At 40.2% G+C, this 17,085-nt stretch overlaps 1 protein-coding gene across 1 annotated transcript in view; it reads left to right on the forward strand.

Annotated features, from left to right (window-relative positions):
- The first annotated feature begins 1,040 nt into the window (after nt 1-1,040).
- Sec3 (exocyst complex component Sec3) overlaps nt 1,041-17,085 on the forward strand; it is a 39,834-nt gene continuing 23,789 nt past the window's right edge. Inside the window, exons 1-3 of the mRNA XM_080273739.1 lie at nt 1,041-1,276; nt 6,336-6,521; nt 10,597-10,686. Coding sequence (XP_080129865.1) covers nt 6,360-6,521; nt 10,597-10,686 — 252 coding nt within the window. The 5' untranslated portion in view covers nt 1,041-1,276; nt 6,336-6,359. The remainder of the gene's footprint in view (nt 1,277-6,335; nt 6,522-10,596; nt 10,687-17,085) is intronic.

Here is a 17,085-nt window from a genome sequence, read left to right on the forward strand (position 1 = left end):
CGGTTGAAGAGATTATATAACCTATGGGGAGGCATCAGCAAGAGGACACTGCAAAAAACTGCATAAAAAGAGGTGACAAACACGTTAAGGAAATTCTGTTTCCCAAATAGGGAATGCACTACCGAATGAACTTGTGTGCGCCAAAACTATTCATAAAGTCATGGGTATGTTCGATAAAATGGTTTAATACACGGGACAGTACGAGCTTGACTCATTCATGTAATGATACAGTTAGGTAAGAGAACACCACGTGCTATCACTACTCTTTGACTCCCGAAAAATACTTTATCCCCCCACGAAGTAATTATAGTCATGTACCTTGTTCCTCCTCAGATACTATGTAATTCTTCCCTGTGAACTATTTATGATTATGCTTGATACAATGTTGGTAACTTGTTAATAATCTCCTCACTCTCCCAAACAGTTTACTAACAATCCCCATTGTGAGCATCAAACATACAAAGTAGCGAACTGTCTCATTCGCTAAAGCGCCACACGGGTAACAAGCCCACATGCTTAAGGCGCTACACACTAGCAAGCAATAAGTGCTCTTAAAATTTGCTACAAGAGTCTCTACCCCACACCCATCCACATCTGTGAGCATTCACCAACACCCGTCATCTTACCCACAGACGACAGCATCCACCCACTCTTGTCCACACCCACCCATGCTTGTTAGGATTCGTCTACACCTGTCGGCATTCACTCACCTGTTCACACCTATCCACACCTTAACTTGTCCATATCCACATGTTAGCACTCACTCTCATCTGTCCATACCCACCAGCACCTATCAACATCAGTTCATACCAATCAGCACCTTCACCAGTCCATATTCATCCACATCTGTCAACACCCACTCACACCTGTCCATATTCATCCATACGTATAAACACCCACACCTGCCAGCATCCACGGACACCGTCAGCTTTCATTTAATCTTTAAAAAACAAAATATGATCAGTGGTATGCATGCAAGAGATACTTTTAAGGATGTTTGTTTTCAATCAGTAACTTCCTTATGTGGCAGAGTACAAAATCGTAGATGTTTTACGTTTTTGTCAGTTTTTGTTATCATGTGATATTAATTTGTAAAACTTATAGAGACAAAAATTCAGTATTCAAAGTGCACTATGTCGTAAATTATTAAACCAGGCGGTGGTGCACTCAGGTTCATTAAGGAAGACAGACAGCTGTCAACACGGGAGGCGGTGACCAGCTGGTGCAACACATCCGGGAGGTCTTCAATGAAAAAAGCTTTCACAGATTATAAAAGGTATGATGTCAGATTTTCCTGGTGTTCAGTGGTCTATTTTTTTTTTTTTTTCACCTACCGATTGAATAAAATGAGGGTGAAGTAGGCTATGAGCGCACAGAGAACATTTAGATATTTCTACTAATGAGACCCACAAAGATTTGCATAGCCGTACCAATGTGGTCATCATGAAAGTATGGCATGTAGTCCCAGTATTGTGTACCATTGGGAGTGCAGTTGTAGATTTTACCCTACACTTCATTTTCAGGTATTTTCATGGTCTGATAACACCCACATAAGCACGAGTTAGCCTAGCTGTAAAGGCTGTATCATTTAACTGAAATGGACATGGTTAGAAGTAAAGGACTTTGGATAGTAAAGTAACTTACAACCAGTATGAGATTTTATTCACCAAAAGGAGAAAATAATTTCTTGCAGGTATATGCCTTCATTTTCGGCACCAACTTGTATTGGACATGAAACTTTAGTGGTCATGATTTTCGGTTTGATTTGCTTGAATTTGATTTTTTTTTTTTTTTTCCCATTGCAAAGTACTTGGTTTTGAGGTACCAGCATGACCTTTCCAGCTGACATAGGCTAGTGAACCGTTACATAAAGTGGGGAAGTAGTTAAGGTAAAAAAAGATGACAGTTACGCAGAGAGTCAAGCTGTTTTCTGATAAACCCACATTTTTAAGGGAAATAGTTTTAGTACTAGTTGCATCACAAGTAATTACCATTTTATTTTTGAACAAAAAATACTGAAGAGAAAATAAAATTTATACCCACTTTGCGATATTGAAGAATGCCCCTGACAGTGTGGTTGCTTCTGATCCTGCCAACAGGACATGATATCAGTGCACCAAGCAAACTCAAATGTACGAAATTTGAAGACCCTAAATAGCAGTGGAAGCCTAACTGGAGAGACCTTGAAACCTCCCAGACCCCCTGGTGATTATAGCGTGCATGGATGATGGTTGCCACCACCTTTTTAAAATTAACAAACATTTTTACCTATTTTTGAGTTGAATCAGTTTTTTATAGGTGTATGGAAGTGCATTTTTGAGTATGAAGAGGAGCCATCATTAAACAAGGAAATTATGATTATGTAAGGGATAGGTTAAGCTAGGTTAGGATAAGTGGTTAGGTTAGCAGAAAATACATTAGGTGGGATTATAAAAATTTATAATAGGTTTGGGTAAACAGGCACTGATAAGGATAATTTTGTTCAGAAATGGCATTCCAAGATGGTGTCCATCTGTCTTTGCGCACTATAAGTTTATGCCTGTCTGTCGTCGGTGCTGTTAAGGACCCCAAAATATGCCGTAATTTCATTTGATCATGAGGTGAGATCTCCATTCAGCAGTATAACAAAAAAAATAAATACAGCAAAAAATAAGGGGGGCAGGATGGCTTAGTGGTAGAGCGCTTGACTTGAGATTGCTGAAGTAGCTGCTCTTCTGGGAGAGGTAGCACGCTCCTGTCCCCTAGCAAGGCTACATGATCTGTCAAGGTCTAGTCAGGGGAATTAATTCCTCTATTTTGACAAATTCGTCACCACTTCTAAATAAATTAAAGAAATTGTAAATGTAGTCAGAAATACTCATAGAATCCCGTAAAGAGCTAACATAAAAAAAAAAAAAATTGCAAAATAAGATGATCCTGTTTCTTCTTGCGGATTACTGTAAATCAGTAGTGTCAAACTCAGTCCTTCCCATGGGCCATACTTCATTTCTCTTGATCTTCTGAGGGCCAAGTCTAACCTTATCGAAATCAGCATTGATACTGTATGTAAAAGGAGTACATAGTGAAGTGAGATATTCAGCATATTATTTAAAAATAAACATGGTTTACCTCAAGGTTAAATTATAGGATTATACTGGTTAAGCAAGCATGAACTCACCCAAAATTGTGGTACTTGTGTCCCTGGGATACTAGACCTGTGTGTTTACATTTTGCACTTCAAATTTATCCAAATAGGAAATACTGTTTCCAGATTTCCATCAGATTAGTGAACTATATTTGCACACTGTTTTACAGTAAAGTGCATGCAAATTTAAAATTTGCAATATAAAATTAGAAACATGTTGAATGAAAATAATACTGGTATAATGTACTGTATACTGTAATACGACAAAGCCGCAGCCTGTTCAGACATTCAGAGAAGTTCGGTATGCCATCTAACCCTCAGAGTGGCATTGGCTTCTGCTTCAGGTTATTGATAATATTTAAATAAAAGTTTCCTGACATTTGTTTACCAATAAATTATTCAGATGGTATTTTTGCCCACCAGATTATCAATAAATATTTCCTAACAGTGCTGTAATATTTATTCACTTAATTATATGACAAATTTTATGGGATTTTCTGTTTATTTCTCATTTTTTCTTAAGTCCTCACTGTCCACTTTTTTCCTCACTGTCCACTTTTTTCCTCTTCGAGGGTCATGTGAGTCCCGCAGGCCACCAGTTTGACGCCTCTGCTGTAAATAGGACTACAGTTCGGTATATTCTAGCAACCTCCAGACAGTGTATTTGGCATAAAAGAGCATTTTCAAACTGAAGGGGTTAGGTATAGCCTCCATTATCTCTTACTATGGGGGGCTCTCCCAGACCAAATAAAATCGTCAGGGGGTAGCCTGGAAAAAAAAAGAAAAATAGAAATGGACTGAAGGTATGTATGGTATACAGCTTTTGTGTACAGTGGCCTGTCGAATTAAATAGCCAATATAATCTACTGAATAAATGGAAATCTCGTATAGATTTAAGAACCACTTTTATATAATGGACTAAAATAAAATCAAAAATTTTCCCCCAAAATCCCTATTTTAGCTCAAGGAAACTTTTTTTTTTTTTCCCAAGTGCATGAATAACATTGGTACAGTGCTGCAAGATCAAGGACATTTGTCCTCAGTAGACATAATAAAGTGAAATTAAGTGGCAAATCGATGGTATTTTTCCATTCCTATAGTGTCCGATAATGTGCACAAGACTCTGGAAACCAACCCTTAACTAGCACTGACAAGGATAGGGTTCTCAAATTTCATGGTTTGGGGAACTTTTCCCTAAGCTGTACAGTAAACTCCGTTATTTGTCGTTGCAATATGCGGTCCAATGCAATATCTGGTGCTGCTGGCTTGGCTTCCGGCGCCAAAACAGGACATAACTGGCAGTTCATTGCAATATCCCGCGCTGGGGTGGATCAACCGGCCCATAAATGGTAGCCCGCTGGTAGTGTATTATGTCTGTCTATCTGTCTATCTATCTATTGCCAGACGCCTCAATCCCATTTGGGGTGGCCTCAAACAAATCGCCTCCAAGTCGCCCTGTCCCCCGCCATTTCACTGCCCTGCTCCCAACTCACACCCCCCTCTCTCATATACCTCTCCACCCCATCCCTCCATCTCATCCTCGGCCTCCCCCTCCCTCTTCCCCCCTCCACCTCACTCACATACACTCTCTTCGTCAGTCTTTCACTCTCCATCCTCTCCACATGGCCAAACCACCTCAGTGTGTTCCTCATAACGCTTCCTATCACATTCACATCAACTCCACAATGCTCCTTTATATCCTCATTTGTCAGCCTGTCTCTCCATGTGACTCCACAGGCTCCTCTTAAATAACTCATTTCCACTGCTATCACTCTTGACTTGTATCCTTCCAAGAACGTCCAAGCTTCACTTCCGTACGTTAGAGTTGGTATCACAATACTGTCATGTAGTAACTTTTTCACTTCCATGCTCACTTCCCTGTTTCTTATCACTGCTTTCAAAGAACCAGCAACCTTTCTTCCCTGCTGTACCCTTTCAAGCACTTCACCCTCCAAACCTCCATCCCTACTCATCACACTACCCAAGTACTTAAACGTACTCACATTTTCCAATTCCTCACCATCCAACCTCGCTGTACATTCACTGATTTCACCTCTCTCAAAGACCATCACTTTACTCTTCCCTACATTCACCTTTAGATTCCGTTTCTTACACACTCTCCCAAACTCATCCACCAAGCCTTGCAGCTCTCTTTCGTCTTCACTCAACAACACAGTATCATCTGCAAACAACAGCACAGGGAGTTTCCAAACACTATCCTCTCTCACCAGGGCCACTCCAACATCCACTACCCTACCTTGTACCTCTTTTATTACCCCATCCATGTACAGATTGAACAGCCATGGAGACATGACACATCCCTGTTTCAACCCAACTTTCAAAGAGAATGATTCACTTAGTTCACCATCCACACGCACTGCAGCCTTCGCACCATCGAACATACTCTTCACAGCATTCAACAACTTCCTATCTACTCCATATATTCTTAACACTTTCCACAATCCTTGTCTATCCACCCTGTCATATGCTTTCTCCAAATCCATGAAAGGCTCATACAACTTCTTTCCTTTCTCTAGAAACTTTTCCACTAAAGATCTAAGAATGAATATCTGATCTACACAGCCTCTTCCCTTCCTAAAGCCTCCCTGTTCTTCTCCAACAAATTTCTCTGTTCTTTCCCTAACTCTGTCAATAAGTATCCTACCATACACTTTTCCTGTTATACTAAGAAGACAAATGCCCCTATGTGTTGTATCATTATTGTATTTTATGATTAATTTTCAGTTTGTGCTCATGGGAAAGTTTTTAGGCTAGAGGGTCGTGATGGATTGTAACGCCATATCCGGTTTGATGCCAGATGTTGAGCCATTGGGAAGTACTATGCAATATCTGGCATTTCCCATTATTTGGCATAGGGTTTGGTTGAATTATGCCAGATAATTGAGAGTTTACTTTATTTCCATTACCTGAAAATGAATGGAAGAACTGTCATTTAGCACAGTAGTGTACTGTAGTTTTATCAACACTGGTCCACATAAAGAAGGTTAATTTCTGTGCAGATGGAGTCAGGGTACTGGTACAAACCAGTATACCTTGTGTATGAATATTTATGATTTTGCACAAAGTGAATTCATGCAAATGAGATCCATGCGAAATAAAGGGTCGAGGTAACTTACCTTGGGGTTAGAAATGAAAAAGAATGTAAAAAAGGCAACACAGTATAACAAAGACTTACATTCCTGTGTTTCAGGTCATTGATTAGGCCCTTGGGACCATGGCCACAATCCGCCACAGTCTCCAGAGGGATGTGTTTGAGCCCTCAGAGGAGCGACTGATCGGAGTTCTTTACGTCACCAAGCACGGCAAGAAAAAGAAGACTAGCTTCTTATGTGCCACCATCAACAAAGAAAAACCTGTCTATGCAACTATTCATCAGGTGAGTGTGCATGGTATAGTCAGTACTAGAGTATTCCAAAATATCACAACTTTTTCACTTACTTTAGTGCCTTACAATACAGTACTGTACTTTTAAATAGTATTGTGGAAAGCAGGCAGATCCACTGTATGGGAAGGAATGGAACTTAATAAGCAATTTGTGTGCAATATACTTTGAAGTACTAGAAATAATAGAAATCACTTTTATTGAGAAATTAATATACAGTTTATTGTATGAAATATTCACACATTATGAGAGTAAGGTGTTGTGCACAGTGGTCCTACAGTATCTGAATATAGACCGAAGTACCTGTACTTACTAGGTGTTTAAGAATTATGCTGTTCTTTAGTCTACTTTTATTTTTGTTAATGTTTACGTAAAACTCCAAAACATAGATGTACTCTGCTCTCACATTCGTTTTATTTTTATTCCAGTGTTATGAGGGAAGTAACTTGTAAACATTAGCCTTCAGTGACACCACATTGGAGTTATAAATGAATGAATGGAGGGAAAAGTTACCAATGCCACAGTGGCACTGTTATTGACTATATGTGTCAGGTAATTGCTCCAGACCAAAGGTGTTAAGGAACTACTCAGTATGTATGTGGTGCTATGAATATTGCCATACCATCTGCTTTACATATCTGTTTATTTAAAGAGGGTGTATGCATTGTTGTTTGCAGGAGGTGGAAGGAGAATATAAGAGAGTATGAGTTGGTTCAAGGATTGTGTGGGTGAGATTGAAAGTGAATATGCAAACATGGGTGCTTTTGTATGTGTGTGTGTGTTTTTGTACCAATGCAAGATCGTACAAGCTGAGTGAAAGGAGTTCTGGGCAGATGTGGAATGGAAAAGTTTGAGAGGAATGAGAGAGTGTTTTTGATTGGAGATATGAATGGAAAAGTAGGGAATGAGAAGGTAGATGGAGTAGTTAGTGAGTGGGGTGTGTCTGCATAAGTGGATGATAATGGCAGTCCTCTAGTGGACATTTGTGCAGGGAGGGATTGGTGATAGCCAATACCCTCTTTAGGCACAAAATGATCCACCGGTATACGTGGTGAGTTATGAGAAGGATGGGTGGTGAATGGAGTGAATGGAAGGCAATGATTGATTACTTGTGTGTGGATGAGAGAATGAGAAGGTAAGTAATGGATGCAAGACCTTACAGAGGTTGGGGGAGTGGACTTTCTGACCACTACTTGGTGGTGATGAAAGTCAGGGTTCAAGTGCAGTGGAGGAATAGAAGGAGGGAAGGACAGGAGGAAGTAGTCCATACAAGGAGGGTAGAAAGGTTGCAAGAAGATGGAGAAAGGCAGAATATGAGAGAGAAGTGGAGGAGCAGTTGGGTTGGTAAATATGATTTGGAGCAGATGGGGGAGGTGGTGTGTGCAAGATATTCACAGAAGAAATCTGTGCAGCCTGTGAGGTGGTGTGTGAGGTGAAGAGAAGATGAAAAGGGGTGTAAGGAACAGCATTGTGGAATGAAGAGGTGAGACAGGCTGTGGCACAAAAGAAGTGGATGGGAAGAAGGGCATGAAGGAAGTTGACAGATGGAAGAGAGTTATATGTAGAGAAAGAAGAGAGAGGTGATAAGATTAGTGAGAAAGAAAAAGAAGAGAATTTGGAAGGAATTTGAGTAAAGTGGAGGGAATGTAAGGAAATGCTCTGGAAGATTGTAGAGTTAGACAGGATGATAAAGAAGTTGATAGGGGAGTGAAAGATGAAAATGGTCAATTGATAGTGGAGAAGGGAGAAAAAGTGAGCAGATGGAGAGAACACTTTAAGATACACTTAAATTTAGAGAATCAAAGTTCTGTAATGTGAGTATAATTAGCTGAGAGAATGAGGGAGGTGATAAAGGAGGAAGAGATCAGTAGGATGGAACTAGTGGAAACAGTGAAGGAAATCAAAATGGGGAAAGCCCCAGGAATTGATGGAATGTGTGGTGAAATGCTGAAGCGTTGGGAAGAGACAGTAGTAGATTGGATATGAAAGATGTGCAGCTTGGCTTAGGAGGAAGGTAGAGTCCCAGACAATTGGAAGTCAGGTATAATAATTCCCTTGTACAAACGAAAAGGGGAAAAAGAAGTGTGTGGTAACCATAGGAGCATTTTGTGTTCTTAGTGTAATAGGAAAAGTATATGGTAGGATACTTATTGACAAGGTTAGGGAAATAACAGAATTAGTTGAAGAAGAACACTTTGAACAGGGAGGCTTTAGGAAGGGAAATGGTTGTGTTGATCAGATATTCATCCTTAGCTGTTTAGTGGAAAAGTTTCTAGAGAAGGGAAAGACATTTTATGCAGCCCTCATAGATTTGGAGAAAGCATATGGCGGAGTGGATAGCTATGGAATGTGGAAAATGCTAAGCATTATGGAGTAAATGGGAAATTGTTGAATGACGTGAAGAGTATGTATGAGGGTGCTAAGGCTGCAGTGCGTGTGGGTAGTGAACTGAGTGAATTTTTCTATCTGAATGTTGGATTGAAACAGGAATGTGTAATGTCTCCATGGTTGTTCAGTCCGTATTTGGATGGAGTTGTAAAAGAAATACAAGGTAGGGCAGTGGATGTTGGAGTGACCCTAATGAGAGAGGGCAGTGTTTGGAAACTTCCTGTACTGTTGTTTACGTAATGATAAAGTATTGTGTTGTTAAGTGAAAACAAGGGGAACTGCAGTGCCTGGTGAATAAGTTTGGGAGTGTGTGTAAGAAATGGAATCTAACGGTGTATTTAGGGAAGCATTTAATTATGGTCTTTGAGAGAAACAAACTCACTGTGAATGTACAGTGTGGTTGGATGATGAAGAAATGGAAAATGTGAGTGCACATAAGTATGTGGGTAGTGTGATGAGTAAGGATGGAAGTTTGGAGGATGAAGTGCATGAAAGGGTACAAGGAAGAAAGGTTGCTGTTCTTTGAAAGCAGTGATAAGAAATGGAAAGTGAGCATGGAAAGAAAAAAAGAAAAAAAATGCTGCATGATAGTATAGTGATACCAACTCTAATGTATAGAAGTGAAGCTTGGACCTTGTTGGAAGGTCACAAGTCAAGAATGAGAGCAGTGAAAATGAGTTACTTGAGAGGAGCATGTGAAATTACATGGAGAGACAGACTGACAAATGAGGAAGTGAAGGAGCATTGTGGTGTGGATGTGGATGTGATAGAAAGCATTAGGAGAAGTACATTGAGGTGGTTTGGCCATGTGGAGAGGATGTAGAGCGAGAGAGTAACGAGGAGAGTGTCTGTTAGTGAGTGGGAGGGGGAGGCTGAGGATGAGATAGAGGGATGAAGTAGAGAGGCATATGAGAGAGGGGTATGTGAGCTTGAGGGGGGGAGGGTAGTGAAATTGCAGGGAACAGGGCAGCATGGAGGCAGTTCGTTTCTGGATTAAGGCATCTGGCAAGATACATATATAGGTAGTTTTTTTTTTTTTTAAGAAATTCTTTTTTAAAATAAGGAATGAGTTAGTTGAGAGGAGCCTGTGGAGTCACCTGGAGAGACAGACTGACAAATGAAGAGGTGAAGGAGCATTGTGGTGTGTATGTGGATATGATAGGAAGCGTTCGGAGAAACACATTGAGATGGTTTGGCCATGTGGAGAGGATGGAGAGTGAGAGACTGATGAGGAGAGTGTATGTGAGTGAGGTGGAGGAGGAGAGAGGGAGGGGAAGGCCGAGGATGAGGTGGAGGAATGGAGTGGAGAGGTATATGAGAGAGGGGTGTGTGAATTGGGAGCAGGGCAGTGAAATGGCGGGGGACAGGGTGATGTGGAGGTTATTTGTTTGTGGTCACCTCGGATGGGATTAAGGCGTCTGGCAGTAGATAGTAGTAGTATATAGAATTCCAGCAACGAAAGTTTGTTTGTGTGAATTATGTAGTATATTGCAGCTGTTTTACAGCATTAACCTCACTTGCTTTCATATATATATATATATATATATATTCCATATAAAATTTGTGTGTGAGTAGGTATTTATTATTTTTAATAATCATATGCTATTTGACAACAGTTGGACCAACTGTCACTTATTTCTGCCTTGCATCTCTGTCACCAACATTATATTCCTCCCAACAGGTAAAGAAGACAGACAAGGATGCATACAAGAAGAAAAATTCTTGGCCATTGCGAGAACTTCAGGTGGTGGATGGAAGAGATGAGAATAAGGTTAGAACAGATGTGAATATATCTGTTTTGTTAATTTAAACTCACTTTACAGTAATGTATAATATGCAGAGTGAAACACAAGTGTGGTGTTACTGTTCAGATGAATTTGTAGTTGTGTTGTAGTCATAAAGCTGAAAATATGAAGATTTAGGTGTTTCAAACTATTGCCTGTGCCATTAGATTGAAAAATCTGAACAAATTAGCTTAAGCTCTTGTGCTACTAGTGGGTTAGTGCTGGATTGAATGGATGAACAGATGTCTGTTTCCACCTTGAGGGCACATTTTTCTTTGTCATCATCATCATCCGGACCTCCTTTCCCACCCTAAGGCAGGGTGAGGAGTAGCAGGATCCAGACAGCCCAAATTTGTGCAGTTCAATGGGCCATGCATCCATTCACTCATCATTCAAGCCCTATGGAATCCTTGCTCTATCTGATACACTAAAAACTCTCACCACATTCTGTAACTTCACATAAACGTATCCAATAGAGTCAGTCCGAATGCTGTCATGTTAAAAAGGGGTGTAAAATCCCTGATCATGCACTTCTTCTCGCAACTTTCTTCCAGCCAGCTCGATCTCTTGTCAGTCACCTAGCCTTGCTGACTTCCATACCTCTCATCCTCACACACTCATCCACCATATCCCTCCACCTTCCCCATGGCTTACCTCGCCTCCTCCCACCTTCAGATTCGCTCAGATATACCTTCTTCACCACTCTATTTATTCATTCTCTCCACATGACCATACCATCTCAGCACACTCTCTTCGATTCTGATGTCAACAGACTTCCTCACTCCGCATCTTTCATGAATCACATTATTTCATATCCTATCCACTCTCTGTACTCCACATACATTACTCAGCAGTCCCATCTCCACTGTTCTCACTCTTAACTTTTCATGCCACACTATAGTCTTACATCCTTATGTAAGTTGGCATTAACACTCCTTCAGGTAAGCCTTGCACAGCTGCAACACTGAAGCCTCTGTTTCTTATGAAGGGCTTCATAGCACCAGCATATTAGGGAGTTTCTCTGATGCAGTATATGGTGAAAGAACATTTCATTTCGAGAATATGTCTCTTTATGATTAAATATTATGGATCTTCTTTGATGCAGTATATGGTGGAAGAACAACATTTCATTTCCAGAATATGTCTCTTTATGATTAAACATCAGGGAGTTTCTCTAATGCAGTATATGAATGACAGACAGCAATTATTTTGGTATGTATGGAGTTGGATATACTGTATTGTAACTGTACTGTCATTATTTTAGAGCCTCAAAGTAGTGAATCATCCTGTATTGTTACAGAAGTATGTATAGTACCGGGTATGTTGTCTTAGTGTGTACACTGGGGTACTTACCAACCCTGCACTTGTTGTGCCACCATACACTGATTTAAAAGCTAACTAGTTCGTCTTATCTCAGAAAACCACTTAATGCATTCATTGGTAGCAAAATAGATGCTTCTGTGGTGGTGTCAAGTGCTCTAACTGGATAGCCCCCCCCCCTTTTTTTTTTTTTTTTTTTTTTTTTTTTTTTTTTTTTTTTTAAAGGGGAGAAGGAACCATGGGTTAGGAGCCTACAAGATTGTTCCTCCCCCCAAGAAAAAATAAGGAACAGAATAACATGAGGAATTGTTGGGGTTCATTGTATGCATAGTACTGTACTGCTTGGATAAGTGACTGGCCACTCATCTTAACCCCTTAACCGCGGGCTTGTTTTGCTTTTTCTTGCGGCTCCCTCAGGCATATTCGCGCTCCGACAGACTCTCTAAAAATATTTGCCAAAAACCAGTTATTAGTCCTAGAATATTAAAATCACATATGCTTATGGTACATACCTTCAGCTTTCTCCTGGGGTGTTTGTTGAACCTTCGTTGAGTACCGTAGGACTTGTGGAGACCTCAAGTTGGGAAACGAAGTCTTCACTTTACACTTCCTGACAACCCGTAATATGATTACCACAGCCTGATATTATCACTAGAAACAATATTCTGTGATTCTCAAATAGTTTGGAATCCATACTCAAAAAAAAAAAAAAAAAAAAAACACTGTGAAAGCAATGAAAATTACGAGGGCGTATGACCTTCCCACTTGACATCGTTCACCACTGGTGTTCTGTCATTTATTATTCATAAAAACACTCACAGTTTATATTTCTGTTACTATGTAACACTTATATATATCTACAGTCTTTATCCATAAGTTTCCTTCAGTAATAGTAGTTTAGGCCTATTGTCACTGTCGGGATTCAATTTCTCTTTCAGTAAAATACATATCATTCACTTTCTCGTCCTGTATACTAGCGTTGAGAGTGAATGTCACTTTCACCTTCACTCTCATAACTCATAGTATTCATACATGCTAGAGAGAAACTTTCACTTTCATTACTCCTAGTATATATACTCGTATTCATATAATACTACTCATTTACATCTCTATTTCCGTGCTCTATTTTATTTACATTTACATTTCTGTTTTATTTACACTGTGTTATGCACTGTCACTAGAAGTGACTTATAAAACTATTTTCCACTGTTCACTTATATTTACATTCATTGCTTTCACTTGCTGTTTACACATTATTTACAGTTCCACTTGCACTTTGTTACTCACCAGAAAGATCGTAGTCACTCTCTATCAATTGTCAGCCCTTTACCTCTTTCCACACAAGGTTTAGTAGGGGTAAAGGTCACAGGGTCCTTTGCATGGGGCTAAAAGCGGCGGAAGTTAGCAGGAGCGAATCCGACGTACTTTCACCTTGAAAGACGACAGTAAACTGATATTGGTGGGCCGGGGTGGCCTACCTAGGGAGAATGCATTACTGCCAACGTCAGCCTCATGAAAGCTGCTAATATATAGCTATGAAATGATTGGCAGGAAATCTAGACAATACATTATAAATTAGGTAGTTCCAGGTGAATGTAAATAACACATAGGCTTCTCCCTTCCCTCCTTATATATATTTTTATTACGAGAATAGATTATACGACATATGTCAAGGAGAAATAAACAGCGAAAATTAGCGAACGAGTGCACGTGAGGTGTTGTCTGGTGATAATTAGCCAATTCCAGGTGTATGGCAATATCACTTACCTTATTTCTTTTTGGTATATATTATTTGGTATAAGAATAGGGCATAGGGCTTACCTCAATGGATGAAATCAGTGGAAAATTCCAGGGAAGATTTACTTAGTGTAGAATACAGTGTGGTGGCCTGCAGTAATTAGGTAGATCCAGGTGAATGTAAATATCACTTAGGCTTCTCCCTTCCTTTCTTATATATATTTTTATTACGAGAATAGATTACACGCCATATTCCAAGGGGAAATAAAAAGCAAAAATTAGCAAATGAGTGCACATGAGGTGTTGTCAGGTGATAATTAGCCAATTCCAGGTGTATGGCACTCTCACTTACCTTATTTCTTTTTGATATATATCATTTGGTATAAGAATAGGGGATAGGGCTTATTTCAATGGATGAAATCAGTGGAAAATTCCAGGGAAAATTTACTTAGCACAGCACAGCCGGGCAGGCGAGTGGAGAGGGTAATGGAGAGGATGTAGGGAGGGGAGTCAAGAACGGGAAGAAATGGCTAAATTGTCAACAATGGGTGGGAGTACAGATGAGATTAGGAGTGCTGACTAGTGTTGGACATTGGCAGTACTGATAGATGATACAAGCCACCACTTGAAAGTAATTCAAAATAACACAGAATCGCAAAAGTGACGCCCCGCGATATGATCCCTTGCTCCCAAGCGTCACGAAAGTGACGCCCCGTGGTTAAGGGGTTAATAATATTAATTAAAATCAGTCACTATTATTTATAAGTAATTTCTGTTACAGTACTAAGGAATAATTTAAAGTCATTTATTTCCATTTTTGTCTCCATGGATGACGACAGAAAGCAGGAATGCAGCGTAAGCTAGAAGGCTATTTTAAATGGTTCGATCAACATGCACGGAAGGAAACGCTTTTACTAAAGACATGCAGTTATTGCACTGCATCTGGCCAGTTTTTCATTAAGAAAATTATCTAGAAGTTTTAAGATAAGCCAGAGGACTATCAATGAATGAAAAATAAGGAAAACCTCGGAATTTGCCGAGAGTCGGAGCTCCTAGGAGAATGACAACCTTGTGTCATAGCCTACAGTGTAGTATCCTCAGTGTCCAAACATATGGCAAGAGAAAGAAAACGCAGATGTTCATAAACAAAATAATAACTAAGTTCAAAACTTTCATATCAGCATTTTCAGTTTAGCAAGATACAGAAGTTTATTTAAAAAGGATACTAGAGATAGAGCAAAAATATGTGCCCATGCTGTGGTCCTCTTCACTGCCTAGTGTATGAGAAAAAGGTAAAATCTATCTTCTTCTATCTATCTATCCATTGCCAGATGCCACAATCCCGCAAGGGGTGGCCATTTGACTCTGCATTATTTGTTTTACGGGGAGGGGCACTAACCCTCGACCAACCCACTTTTTGACACATAGGGAGCACGCATGGTTTGGTTATATGGTTACCACCCAGCGTTATAAATGGTTTCTTGGCTTACAGGAAACCATTTGGCTTGTCACTCAATGTAAAGCCACCTGTAAAGGAAAGAAAATCAATAAGAAGTGACAAGAAAGATGGGAGAGATAGGAAGATAGGAGGGCAGGCACAGAAAAAGAATGATAAAGGCTAGGGATGAAGTAGGCAGCACTACATCAAGTGAGTGGATGATGGTCGCCACCACCTACCACAAATATCTTCTTACAACTTGAAATAATTTTGCATGCATTAGGAATAAAGTCGCAAATAATTATAAGCGAGGGGAAGACAAGAAATAAAAGGCAGAATGGTCTTGCTGCTGCTGCCATGGTAGGATATCATTACTAAGAAAAACTTCATTATTGCGGCATCCTTTTTGTTGCTGTATCACCACCATAGCATTTGGAAATAAGGTAGTGTATTGCAGTCACATTAGTTTTAACTTAACTGCTCTTCGAAACTAGAGCATCTGTATTTGAAATCCTGGGAAGCAAATACACAAGGACTGTGAGGTTTATACTACGCACCACACACGGAGAAATACATTACACATTCATTCAAATCAGGAGAAGTATCTGAGTGTTAACTTCTAATATATCACTACCTCATGTTATTAGTTTTACATAATTCTTAGTGTGATGTATATATTTTATTTTATATGACGAAATGGAGGCACAGAAGTTTTACGTTATATTCACTGAGTTTTCATTGAATGTATATCAGTGCAGAGTGACCGAAACAATCTGAAACTCTGCCATCACTTCTTGGGGCGACTGCACCCCTTCATATCTTTGAGCTGTTTCACCCACATGACCATTTAAGTCCCCTCCTGAAACTTATCACATGTATCAAGTCATCCGAAAATCTACCTTCTACATTATCTAAGCTAGCCTGTAGGGCATACAATAATATAAATGAAATTACCATTCTGCCCAAAAAACGTTTTCACTGCTATAATCCTCTCATTCACTCTCATTACATTCATGACACATTCACCCACTTTTCCTCAAGTAACACCCGTACACAACCATATCTTTCTTCACTTCCCTGCCGAAATAGTTTGTACCTGCAATCCATCATGACAATCATTCTGGCTGAACCTCCTGCATATCTAACTTGCTGTATAAAACCGACGTCAATCTGCCTCCCACTCATAGCCTCAACCACTTCCACAGCTCTACCCTTCAAACCACCCACATTCCATGAAGCTACTCAGAATCCCTTGGCTGATTTAGGTTCTTCAGACTTGCTTTTGCCCCTTCTTTTCATTTTTGGTCATGTCAGCCAAAAAAAAAGAAAAAAAAAAAAAAGAAGAAGACACCACAGACCCTGCCAACCTGCACAGTTCTGAGTTTAGTCATGGAACCTGGGATGCATAGCCCACCAGCCATGGCCAGTAGCTCTGACAAAGGCCTGAGGACACCCTGCTAGGACAGCTACAGGGACATCTTCCAAGCATGCCTTGGCACTGTAACTGTCCCGCCATTATACACCCATTGATAGGGGAGCCTCATGAGGTGCTACTTCCAGTTTCAGGTCTCTCCCTGTTGGGAGGAAGTGGCAGCCTGGGGACCACAATGCCCTGTACACTCTAGTACAGATCCGAGCCCGAGCCCGTTCCAGTCCCCAAAACCATGCTGGTGGAGCCTGCCCCATGCCTCCCCATAGGTCTGCCACTTGGTAACTGAGGCAAAGTTTTCTGGCCACATGCCCTTGCTGGCGTCAACCCTTGTGACATAGTGGAGTATGTTGTGTGGTATGTAAAGAGCATGTAGAGTCTTTACGCAAAGAGGAAGGAACTAAAGGCCAGAAGCCTGAAAATTATTCCCTCCAAGAAAAAAGAAAAAACAAGGTAACAGAA

The sequence above is a fragment of the Coenobita brevimanus genome, chromosome 55 (assembly GCF_032717465.1).
Source record: "Coenobita brevimanus isolate Jiangsu-jjx chromosome 55, ASM3271746v2, whole genome shotgun sequence".
Lineage (NCBI taxonomy): Eukaryota > Metazoa > Arthropoda > Malacostraca > Decapoda > Coenobitidae > Coenobita > Coenobita brevimanus.